This window comes from Lagenorhynchus albirostris, chromosome 9, assembly GCF_949774975.1.
Source record: "Lagenorhynchus albirostris chromosome 9, mLagAlb1.1, whole genome shotgun sequence".
In the NCBI taxonomy this organism is placed as follows: domain Eukaryota; kingdom Metazoa; phylum Chordata; class Mammalia; order Artiodactyla; family Delphinidae; genus Lagenorhynchus; species Lagenorhynchus albirostris.
In genome coordinates, this window is record NC_083103.1 from 4,556,977 (window position 1) to 4,570,268 (window position 13,292).

Below are 13,292 nucleotides of genomic sequence, written 5' to 3' on the forward strand. Positions count from 1 at the left end.
GGTCCAGTGGCTAAGACTCCACGCTCCCAATGCAGGGGGCCCAGATTCGATCCCTGGTCGGGGAACTAGATACCGCATGCCGCAACTAAAGATCCCGCATGCCACAACTAAGACCCACGCAGCCTAAATAAATAAACATTAAAATAAATTGGGTGTCTTTAAAAATAAATAAATAAATACAACAACAACAACAACAAAAAACAGTGGACTCGACTCAAATTGTGTATCATCCCATTTGACCAGACTTGAGGTGACTTCGTTGAAGAGATAAGCCCCTTTTGAGAGTCACAGTGAACACAGTATTTCTGCAATCTTTATGTTGCCGCTGCCCTAATAAATGGAGTGGAACACAGCGACTCACTGTCACTGCCCATGTGGGAGACACACGCCCATGACCGTGACCGTGACCGCAGGCCGATCGCCTCACTGTCCTGCCCAGGGCGTAGAGCCCGGGTCTTGTCCCTGAAATCAGATCGTGTAGTGCACTTGTGATGACATCCACAGGGGAGCTCCTGCTGGGTCTTTTCCACTTTACTTGACTGTCTTCCCTGTGGTTAGGGTCTCAGCAAAACCTAACCTGCCGTTCCTTCAGCCAGGGGAGGTTTTCTATGTGGGAAAACCTTTAAAAAGGGGGAAAAAATGCTCCAGTCTAAGACAACAGCAGCGTGGTCCTAAGACATTTATCCGTGGTAAGAACAACCGGGTATCCATAAGGCTCATCACCACCCTGGTCTTTGCTTCTGCCGACAAAGGCTTAGAGACCCTTTCAGCTGCAAATCAAGCAAAGATCAGCCCCCCTTCGGCACCACTGGACACCACAAGACCTTTTAAGTCTGTTGGCACAGGGTAATGATCTAGGTCTGTTACACCCTGTTCCAAGGACTCTCCCAGTAATAAGTGCACAAGAGCTGTTCTTTGGTAAACGGGAAAAGACTCTGAATCCTAGGCAGTCTGGACTATGTAGGGTACATTTACCAAACAGAGAAATCTACTGGATGCTGACCAGGCCAGGCTTATTTTTTCAGTACTCTGGATAAGATAAGGTAAAGGGATTTAGTCGCAGACCAGGGTGACCGGTTGGAAGTGGCAGTGTTTAACTGTTAACTGCCCAGTAGACAGAGTGGCCTGTGACTCCAGGGGTCAGACAGGAGCCCAGTTGCTCCCCGCACGGATGGGAACTGACCCACTGTCTTGTCGTGGAGGCCCACGCCAGAGCCAGTTAAGGGGCCATTACAAGGACGCCACCCATGCCAGCTAAAAACAAATCTGGTCCAAGCTGAATCCTGTTGGCTGTTGGTGTGTTCCTGGTGTTTAATTGTGTTGGACTCTTTAGGGGCTCTGACACGGTGCAGACACAGATAGGCTGGGCTCCCTCACCTGCCCAGCTCTGCAGGATGCCAACCGCACATGCACGTGGCCCCGCTCCACGCTCCCTCATCCTGGAACCCCCCTGCCCCCCTCACCATTTGACAGTATCACCATCTGACCTTGGGTTGTTTTTTTTAATTTTTAAAAAATATTTTAAATTTTATTATTTATTTTGGCTGCGCCGGGTCTTAGTTGCAGCATGTGGGAGCTTCGTTGCAGCATGTGGACTTCTTAGTTGCGGCATGTGGACTTCTTAGTTGCGGCATGCATGCAGGATCTAGTTCCCCCACCAGGGATCAAACCGGGGCCCCCTGCATTGGGAGCACCCACTGGACCACCAGGGAAGTTCCTTGAGTTGTTTTTTGTTTGTTTGTTTTGCTTCCCCCACTGGAATGTAAGCTCCCAGAGTGCAGAGATTCCTTTTTTAAAATATTTTTGTTACTGTTTTATTGGATGTAATTCACATACCATGAAATTCACCCTCTTAAAGCATACAGTTCAGTGGTTTTTGTACATTACAAGGTGGTTATCTATCCATCACCACTAATTCCAGGACGTTTTTATCACCCCCCTAAGGAAACTCCCCACCCTCAGCCTCTTGCCGCAGCCCTGGGTAACCACTAAGCTCCTTTCTGTCTCTGTCAGTTTGACTGTTCTGGCCATTTCATAGAAACGGAATCACACAGTACGCAGCCTTGTGTGTCTGGCTGATGTTCTCAAGGTTCATCTACATTGTACTGTTAACGGTATTTCATTCCTTTTTATGGCTGAATAGTGTTCCTTCGTATGATTAGAGCACATTTTGTTAATTCATCACTCAGTGGACATCTGGATTCGTTTTACTTTTTTTTTTTTGGCGGTACACAGGCCTCTCACTGTTGTGGCCTCTCCCGTTGTGGAGCACAGGCTCTGGACGCGCAGGCTCAGCGGCCATGGCTCACGGGCCCAGCCACTCCGCGGCATGTGGGATCTTCCCGGACCGGGGCACGAACCCGTGTCCCCTGCATAGGCAGGCGGGCTCTCAGCCACTGTGCCACCAGGGAAGCCCTTTTTGACTACTATAAATAATGCTTCTGTGAACATTAGCATACAAGTTTTATGTGAACATATGTTTTATTTTTCTTTTCTTTCTTTTTTTTTGCCGCACTGCGTGGCTTGTGGGATCTTAGTTCCCTGACCAGGGATTGAACCCAGGCCCTCAGCAGTGAGAGCGCAGAGTCCTAACCACTGGACTGCCAGGGAATTCCCTATTTTCATTTCTTTTGAGTACATACCTAGGAGCCAAATCGCTAGGTCATGGCCACCTTTAACCTTCTGTAGAAAGGCAGACATTCTTGTCTGTTTTGTTCACTGTCCTGTCACTGGTGCTCAGAAGCATTGCTGACCCGTAGTAGGTGCTCTGTAGATACCGTTGAATAAGCTGACTTAGGTTTACCTGCCAGTGAACAGGAAACATCCACACCTGGGCCCACATCCTGGCTCTCTGAGGAGTGTGAACTGGGACAGGCTCTTCACCTCTCTGAGGCTGCTTTCTCATTTATACAAGCGGGAATGATAGTTAGTACTTTACAGGCTCGTGTAAATATTCAGTGGGGTAGCACCCAGAGGGCACTAGCGCACAGCCTGGGACCTCGAAGCAGGCTCTGAGCTGCTTTCTGTGCGTCAGACGCTCTGCTCACATCCTGGCTGTGCTCTTTACCTGTCCAAACGCTGCTGAACCTCTCCAGGTCCATTTTTCTTGCCCCTGAAATGGAGGTAAGAATATCTCATTAGGTGGCTGTGCAGAGGATGTCAGATGCACAGCAGACTGTAAGCAAGTAGTTATGGTTAAGTCTTTTTTTTTTTAAATAAATTTATTTATTTATGTATTTTTTAAATTTTTGGCTGGCATTGGGTCTTCATTGCTGCGCGCAAGCTTGTCTCTAGTTGTGGCGAGAGTGGGGGCTACTCTTCATTGCGGTGCGCAGGCTTCTCATTGTGGTGGCTTCTCTTGTTGCGGAGCACGGGCTCTAGGAGTGCAGGCTTCAGTGGTTGTGGCACGTGGGCTCAGTAGTTGTGGCGTGTGGGCTCTAGAGCGCAGGCTCAGTAGCTGTGCCACACGGACTTAGTTGCTCCACGGCATGTGGGATCTTCCCGGACCAGGGCTCGAACCCGTGTCCCCTGCATTGGCAGGCGGATTCTTAACCACTGCGCCACCAGGGAAGCCCTATGGTTAAGTCTTGATGTTATCTCTAGAAAGAACGCGGGTTTGTCTACTTTGGGAGGTCAGATAACTTTTATGTAACGCTATTAGCTGTGATGATCTCTGACTTCACAGATGTATCTTTTTATTTTCGACAGTACGTACTGGCCACGGACAGCTTCCAGCTGGGTTATGCAGAGGATGGACACTGTAAAGGGGACACCAACTCAAACATCCCATACCCAACCCGGCTACAGTGGGACATCCCGCAGGAAGTAAGTCCCAGTGATCAGGCACTTGTTAATTATCTTGGGTGGGAAACGAGTTTAAACTCTAACAGTCGACTTTTCCAGCTGTCCTTCCTAAGTGTTCACGAGGTCAGTTGAAGACCCCCGAGACGGAAATCTGTCTGCCTGGGGGTTTCTTACTGGGACCTCGGAGTTGCTACAGCTCCAGTTGCCTGGGAAGCCCCAGTAAATATTTCTTCTTTTGTTTAAAGCATTTGGCTAAGATTGTCAGTGAAAATTCCAGCTCAAACTTAGCTAGACATCACAATGAAAAAGTGAAAACCAAAATCACTTGCTTTGGAGTTGGAATACTCTAAATCACTAATTTGTCATTTTTGTTCCTCTAAGTGTTCTCCAATGCAGTTCGCTCAGTGGAAGCCATTTCCGGAAGGAATTTAAGGGTTGGAAATACCAAATCTAGCTTACCCAAGCCAAGCAGGAATTCCTGGGGCCTGTGAAGTGTTTTTCTTTTTTTTTCTTTTTTTGGCCGTGCCGTGCAGCATGCGGGATCTTGATTCCCCAACCAGGGATTGAACCCGCACCCCCTGCAGTGGGAGCACGGAGTCTTAACCACCAGACCGCCAGGGAAGCCCCAAGAAGCCTTTTTTTTTTTTTTTTTTTGCGGTACGCGGGCCTCTCACTGTTGTGGCCTCTCCCGTTGCGGAGCACAGGCTCCGGACGCGCAGGCTCAGCGGCCATGGTTCACAGGCCCAGCCGCTCCGTGGCATGTGGGATCTTCCCGGACCGGGGCACGAACCCGTGTCCCCTGCATTGGCAGGCGGACTCTCAACCACTGCACCACCAGGGAAGCCCCCAAGAAGTCATTTTGATGTGGAAAATATTGCATCTAGTCCTGCAGTCTTGCCCATCTGCACTTTTTTTGTCCAGTCTGCCTCCCTGGGGCTGATGTGTGTTCCTCAGAGAGATGTAACCTCTGCTGAAGTGTGTGGTTGAGGGTCCTTTTAGCTAACCAAGTCACTCACCGTTTATTAAAAAAAATTTTTTTGATGGACTTTATTATTTAAAGCAGTTTCAGGTTCACAGCAAAGTTGAGTGGAAGGTTCAGAGAGTCCCCACGCTCTCGCTGCCCTCAAACATCACAACCTCCCGTGCTACCAAAGTCCCCTGCCACTTGGTGTGTCTGTTACAGTCGAAGAAGCTGCACTGACAAGTCAGTATCACTAGAGTCCGTAGTTCACGTCAAGGCTCACTATTTTTTTTCCCTCTGTCCGTGCCGTATGGCTTGCAGGATCTCAGTTCCTCGACCAGGGATTGAACCCAGGCCCTGGCAGTGAGAGCCCAGAATCCTAGCCACTAGGCCACCAGGAAACTCCCCAGGGTTCACTCTTGGTGTTGTGCATCTGTGGTGTGGACAAAGGTGTAATGACATCATAGTATCATACAGAGCAGTGTCACTGCCCTAAAAAACCTTTCCTCTGTCTATTCATCCCTCTCTCCTGCCTCACTCCCAGCAACCAGTGGTCTTTTCACTGTCTCCATCATTTTGCCTTTCCCCGAGTTTCATAACTGGAATCGTACAGTGTGTACCCATTTCAGATCGGCTTCTTTCACTTAGTGGTAGTCATTTAAGATTCCTCCATGTGACTTCACGGTTGAGGGCTCTTTCCTATTGTACGCCTCGACCACAGTCCCTTTCCTTTTTACTTTATTTTTCTAATTTTTTGGCCACACCGCATGGCGTGCAGGATCTTTTTTTTTTATATTTATTTTTTTGGCTGCGCCGGGTCTTAGTTGCGGCACATGGGATCTTTGTTGAGGCATGCAGGATCTTAGTTCCCCAGCATGGCTCGAACCCATGCCGCCTGCAGTGAAAGTGCGGAGTCTTAACCACTGGACCACCAGGGAGGTCCCAGTCCATTTCCTTTTTAAAACTAGTTCCTCAATGGCCAGCATATAACAAGAGTGGATCTCACGAAACAGAACCTGTGACACTTTGAAATGCCCTTTGGGGTCCCACTGGGAGCCAGGAGTTCCTCCTGCTTGGGCCACCCCACTGCTCTTCAAGGGCAGGGGGGTTGCCACGTTGCTAACTCATTGCAGCTCTTAAGTTAGAAAGGTTGGGGAAAACCGAGAAGAAAAAGTGATGTGTGTATTTCCAAGCAGCAAGTCTGTCAGCTGTGCTGAAAGCCCGCTTGCTCTTTTCTTCAGAGTATGTGTCAGTATTTTCCCTCCCATTAAGTGAAAGCTTTTCTCCTTTTTTCCCAAGTGTCAGGAAGTCATAGAGACTTCCCTGAGCAGCGCGAACCTCCTGGCCAGCGACGTGGATTTCTGTTCTTTTCTGTTCAGTGCTTTCGGTAAAGGGCTGATCAAGAAATGCAGAACCAGCCCGGACGCCTTCGTGCAGCTGTCCCTCCAGCTGGCTCATTACAAGGTGAGGAGACCCCAAGCTGGGGTTTTCATCCTGAGGGCTTCTGGGGTCCCTAAGTGCAGGTCCAAGGCCGTTTGCCCAGCAGATAGGGAGGACCCATCATGGGAGCAGGTCGTGCCTGTCATAGTGGGGGGGGGGCTCCTCCCACAGACAGATGGGACAAGCGTCCAGCAGAAGCACCTGGAGCAGCGGCGGTTTCCTGTATTGCGCAGGAGTAGAGGGAGAATGTGGGGGGTGGTAGCCAAGTGAGATCTCATTGCTCCACAAAGTGGGAAATAAACCTTTAAGCTCCCAGTCCTAGGGTTTGGTAAAGCAGAACTACTTAGGGCAAATGACTGGGTGTCTCTGACCTTTGACATCCTCTTTCATAAAAGTGGATATGCCAGGCCCTGGGAGGTGCTCTGGGATAGATGGGGTCCCTGCAGGATCAGAAGCTTGTGGAGTTTCCACTGCCTCTCTGGGCCTCTGACACATTCTGGCTTGCACGTGACGGCCCCATCAGAGACATAGTCCAGGCCCCAGGAGGACCTTAGTGGGATTTTTTTCTGTTGGAGGGAGCGTTCCACCCTGAGAGGGCACCCCTAGTTTCCAGGGCTGGCAGAAATCCTAGTGGCATTGGCTCAAGATATGCCCTGGTTTTCTGTTGTTGCTGTTTGTTTGTTTTTAATGTTTTTTGTTTTCATTTTTGTTTTTTCTTTGGCCATGCCAAGCAGCAGGCAGGATCTTAGTTCCCTGACCAGGGATTGAACCCATTTTGTTTTTTTTTTTTTTAAGAATTTTTTTTTGATGGAGAACATTTTTAAAGTCCTTATTGAATTTGTTACAATATACTGCTTTTGTTTTATGTATTGGTTTTTTGGCCACGAGGCATGTGGGGTCTTAGCTCCCTGACCAGGGAACGAACCTGTACACCCTGCATTGCAAGGCAAAGTCCTAACCACTGGACCGCCAGGGAAGTCCCAAGATGTGCCCTGTTTTTAACAGAGAACTTTCGTTTTAAAACTTGAGTGCTGTGCACAGATGCAGTGCAGCATCCCTGGATACCGGTTCTGCCCTTGTGAGTTTTGCTTTGTGCCAGGCACTGGTCTCAGCGCTCTCACAGTCCCCTCACTAGGGAGGAGCTATTGTTCGCCCATTTTACAGGTGAGAAAACAGAGGTTCAGAGAGATGAGGTGACCTGCCAAGGTGACATTGGAGTCGGATGGATCCAGGGGGTGGCCTGTAGGTTCGATTCCTCTATAACTCAGATAAACAGATGCAGAAGAGCACAAGAGGCAATGTTAGTATCAGGTAAATGAGAACTGATGGGCCACAGTTGTACCTAAAATTAACTGTAATACAGTTCTTAATAAAGATGGTCATGATCGAGTCCCTCCCATCAGGGAAACTTGCACAAGCCTCTTAGATAGCCTAATCCACGAGAAGGCAGACAGCAGAAGCAAGAACTATAGTCCTGCAGCCTGTGGAACAAAAACCACATTCACAGAAAGATAGACAAGATGAAAAGGTAGAGGACTGTGTACCAGATGAAGGAACAAGATAACACCCCAGAAAAACAACTAAATGAAGTGGAGATAGGCAACCTTCCAGAAAAAGAATTCAGAATAATGATAGCGAAGATGATCCAGGACCTCGGAAAAAGAATGGAGGCAAAGATCGAGAAGATGCAAGAAATGTTTAACAAAGACCTAGAAGAATTAAAGAACAAACAAACAGAGACAAACAATACAGTAACTGAAATGAAAAATACACTAGAAGGAATCAATAGCAGAAACTGAGGCAGAAGAACGGATAAGTGACCTGGAAGACAGAATGGTGGAATTCACTGCTGTGGAACAGAATAAAGAAAAAAAATGAAAAGACATGAAGACAGCCTAAGACACCTCTGGGACAACATTAAACGCAACAACATTCACATGATAGGGGTCCCAGAAGGAAAAGAGAGAGAGAAAGGACCCAAGAAAATATTGGAAGAGATTATAGTCGAAAACTTCCCTAACATGAGAAAGGAAATAGCCACCCAAGTCCAGGAAGCGCAGAGAGTCCCATACAGGATAAACCCAAGGAGAAACATGCCAAGACACATAGTAATCAAACTGGCAAAAATTAAAGACAAAGAAAAATTATTGAAAGCAGCAAGGGAAAAACGACAAATAACATACAAGTGAACTCCCATAAGTTAACAGCTGATTTCTCAGCAGAAACTCTACAAGTCAGAAGGGAGTGGCAAGACATATTGAAAGTGATGAAAGGGAAGAACCTACAACCAAGATTACTCTACCCAGCAAGGCTCTTATTCATATTCGATGAAGAAATCAAAAGCTTTACAGACAAGCAAAAGCTAAGAGAATTCAGCACCGCCAAACCAGTTCTACAACAAACGCTAAAGGAACTTCTCTAAGTGGGAAACACAAGAGAAGAAAAGAATCTACAAAAACAAACCCAGAACAATTAAGAAAATGGTAATAGGAACATACATATTGATAATTACCTTAAACATGAATGGATTAAATGCTCCAACCAAAAGACACAGGCTCGCTGAATGGATACAAAAACAAGACCCATATATGTGCTGTCTACAAGAAGATCCACTTCAGACCTAGGGACACATACAGACTGAAAGCGAGGGAATGGAAAAAGATATTCCATGAAAATGGAAATCAAAAGAAAGCTGGAGTAGCAATACTCATATCAGATAAAACAGACTTTAAAATAAAGAATGTTACAAGAGAAGGAAGGACACAACATAATGATCAAGGGATCGATCCAAGAAGATATAACAATTGTAAATATATATGCACCCAACATAGGAGCACCTCAATACATAAGGCAACTGTTAACAGCTCTAAAAGAGGAAATCAACAGTAACATAATAATAGTGGGGGACTTTTAACACCTCACTTACACCAATGAACAGATCATCCAAACAGAAATTAATTAATAAAAAAATTAATAAGGAAACAGAAGCTTTTTTTTTTTTTTTTTTTGCTGTACGCGGGCCTCTCACTGTTGTGGCCTCTCCCGTTGCGGAGCACAGGCCCCAGACGCGCAGGCTTAGCGGCCATGGCTCACGGGCCTAGCCACTCCGTGGCATGTGGGATCTTCCTGGACTGGGGCATGAACCTGTGTCCCCCCTACATCAGCAGGCGGACTCTCAACCACTGCGCCACCAGGGAAGCCCCGAAACACAAGCTTCAAATGACACAATAGACCAGATAGATTTAATTGATATTTATAGAACATTCCATCCAAAAACATCAGATTACACTTTCTTCTCAAGTGCGCACAGAACATTCCCCAGGATAGATCACATCTTGTGTCACAAATCAAACCTCGGTAAATTTAAGAAAATTGAAATCATATCAAGCATCTTTTCTGACCACAACACTATGAGATTAGAAATCAATTACAGGGAAAAAAAGTAAAGAAACACAAAACACATCGAGGCTAAACACTGCTGTACTAAATAACTAAGAGATCACTGAAGAAATCAAGAGGAAATAAAAAAATACCTCGAGACAAATGACAATGAAAACACAATGATCCAAAGCCTATGGGATGCAGTAAAAGCAGTTCTAAGAGGGAAGTTTATAGCAATACAATCCTACCTCAGGAAACAACAAACACCTCAAATAAACAATCTAACCTTACACCTAAAAGACCTAGAGAAAGAAGAACAAACAAAACCCAAAGTTAGTAGAAGGAAAGAAATCATAAAGATCAGAGCAGAAATAAATGAAATAGAAACAAAGAAAACAATAGCAAAGATCAATAAACCTAAAAGCTGGTTCTTTGAGAAGATAAACAAAATTGATAAGCCATTAGCCAGACTCATCAAGAAAAAGAGGGAGAGTACTCAAATCATTAAAATTAGAAATGAAAAAGGAGAAGTTACAACAGACACCACAGAAATACAAAGCATCATAAGACACTACTACAAGCAACTCTATGCCAATAAAATGGACAACTTGGAAGAAATGGACAAATTCTTAGAAAGGTATAACCTTCCAATACTGGACCAGGAAGAAATAGAAAATATGAACGGACCAATCACAAGTAATGAAGTTGAAACTGTGATTAAAAGTCTTCCAACAAACCATAATTCAAAAAGTCATGTACCACAATGTTTATTGCAGCTCTCTTTACAATAGCCAGGACATGGAAGCAACCTAAGTGTCCATCAACAGATGAATGGATAAAGAAGATGTGGCACATATATACAATGGAATATTACTCAGCCATAAAAAGAAACGAAATTGAGTTATTTGTAGTGAGGTGGATGGACCTAGAGTCTGTCATACAGAGTGAAGTAAGTCAAAGAGTAAAACAAATACCGTATGCTAACACATATATGTAGAATCTAAGAAAAAAAAGTCATGAAGAAGCTAGGGGAAAGACAGGAATAAAGACAGACCTACTAGAGAATGGACTTGAGGATATGGGGAGGGGGAAGGGTAAGCTGGGACAAAGTGAGAGAGTGGCAAGGACATACATACACTACCAAATGTAAACTAGATAGCTAGTGGGAAGCAGCTGCATAGCACAGGGAGATCAGCTCAGTGCTTTGTGACCACCCTTGAGGGGTGGGTTAGGGAGGGTGGGAGGGAGGGAGATGCAAGAGGGAAGAGATATGGGGATATATGTATATGTATAACTGATTCACTTTGTTATGAAGCAGAAACTAACACACTATTGTAAAGCAAGTATACTCCAATAAAAATGTTAAAAAAAAAATCTTCCAACAAACAAAAGTCCAGGACCAGATGTCTTCACAGGTGAGTTCTATCAAATATTTAGAGAAGAGCTAACATCCATCCTTCTCAAACTCTTCCAAAAACTTGCAGAAGAAGGAACACTCCAAACTCATTCTATGAGGGCACCATCACCCTGATACCAAAACCAGACAAAGATACCACAAAAAAAGAAAATTACAGACCAATATCACTGATGAATATAGATGCAAAAATCCTCAACAAAGTACTAGTAAGCAGAATCCACCAACACATTAAAAGGATCATACACCATGATCAAGTGGGGTTTATCCCAGGGATGCAAGGATTCTTCAATATATGCAAATCAGTCAATGTGATACACCATATTAACAAATTGAAGGAGAAAAACTATATGATCATCTCAATAGATTCAGAAAAAGCTTTTGACAAAATTCAACACCCACTTACAATAAAATCTCTCCAGAAAGTGGTCATAGACGGAACCTACCTCGACACAATAAAGGCTATATATGACAAACCCACAGCAAACATCGTTCTCAATGGTGAAAAACTGAAAGCATTTCCTCTAAGATAAGGAACAAGACAAGGATGTCCACACTCACCACTATTATTCAACATAGTTTTGGAAGTCCTAGCCACGACAATCAGAGAAGAAAAAGAAATAAAAGGAATACAAATTGGAAAAGAAGAAGTAAAACTGTCACTGTTTGCAGATGACATAATACTATACATAGAGAATCCTAAAGATGTCACCAGAAAACTACTAGAGCTAATCAATGAATTTGGCAAAGTTGCAGGATACAAAATTAACGCACAGAAATCTCTTGCATTCCCATACGCTAATGATGAAAAATCTGAAAGAGAAATTAAGGAAACACTCCCATTTACCACTGCAACAAAAAGAATAAAATACCTAGGAATAAACCTACTTAGGGAGACAAAAGACCTGTATGCAGAAAACTGTAAGACACTGATGAAAGAAATTAAAGATGATACCAACAGATGGAGAGATATACCATGTTCTTGGATTGGAAGAACGATTATTGTGAAAAGGACTATACTACCCAAAGCAATCTACAGATTCAATGCAATCCCTATCAAATTACCAATGGCATTTTTTACAGAACTAGAACAAAGAATCTTAAAATTTTTATGGAGACACAAAATATCCTGAATAGCCAAAGCGGTCTTGAGGGAAAAAAATGGAGTTGGAGGAATCAGGCTCCCTGACTTCAGACTATACTACACAGCTACAGTAATCAAGACGATATGGTACTGGCATAAAAACGGGAATATAGATCAATGGAACGGGATAGAAAGCCCAAAGATAAACCCACGCACCTATGGTCAACTAATCTATGACAAAGGAGGCAAGGATATGCAATGGAGAGAAGACAGTCTTTTCAGTAAGTGGTGCTGGGAAAACTGGACAGCTACATGTAAAAGAATGAAATTAGAACACTCCCTAACACCATACACAGAAATAAATCCAAAATGGATTAGAGACCTAAATGTAAGACTGGACACTATAAAACTCTTAGAGGAAAACATAGGAAGAACACTCTTTGACATAAATCACAGCAAGATCTTTTTTGATGCACCTCCTAGAGTAATGGAAATAAAAACAAAAATAAACAAATGGGACCTAATGAAACCTAAAAGTTTTTGCACAGCAAAGGAAACTACAAACAAGACGAAAAGACAGCCCTCAGAATGGGAGAAAATATTTGCAAACAGATCAACGGACAAAGGGAAATCTCCAAAATATATAAACAGCTCATGCAGCTCAATATTAAAAAAAAAATCAACCCAATCCAAAAATGGGCAGAAGACCTAAATAGACATTTCTCTAAAGAAGACATACAGATGGCCAAGAAGCACATGAAAAGCTGCTCAACATGACTAATTATTAGAGAAATGCAAATCAAAACTACAATGAGGTATCACCTCACACTGGTTAGAATGGGCATCATCAGAAAATCTACAAACAGCAAATGCTGGAGAGGGTGTGGAGAAAAGAGAACCCTCTTGCACTGTTAGTGGGAATGTAAATTGATATAGCCACTATGGAGTATGGAGGTTCCTTAAAAAACTAAAAATAGAATTACCATATGATCCAGCAATTGCACTACTGGGCATATACCCAGAGAAAACCATAATTCAAAAAGACACATGCACCCCAGTGTTCATTACAGCACTATTTACAATAGCCAGGTCATGGAAGCAACCTAAATGCCCATCAACAGATGAATGGATAAAGAAGAAGTGGTACATATATACAATGGAATATTACTCAGCCAGAAAAAGGAACGAAACTGGGTCATTTGTAGGGG

The 13,292-nt window shown here is 44.2% G+C and overlaps 1 protein-coding gene across 4 annotated transcripts in view; it reads left to right on the forward strand.

The window, feature by feature from the left end:
- Positions 1-13,292, forward strand: part of CPT1A (carnitine palmitoyltransferase 1A) — a 63,739-nt gene that overhangs the window by 37,149 nt on the left and 13,298 nt on the right. For all 4 annotated transcript variants that reach the window (XM_060158311.1, XM_060158310.1, XM_060158313.1 and 1 more), the window contains 2 exons: positions 3,709-3,825; positions 6,065-6,229. In XM_060158311.1, coding sequence (XP_060014294.1) covers positions 3,709-3,825; positions 6,065-6,229 — 282 coding nt within the window. The remainder of the gene's footprint in view (positions 1-3,708; positions 3,826-6,064; positions 6,230-13,292) is intronic.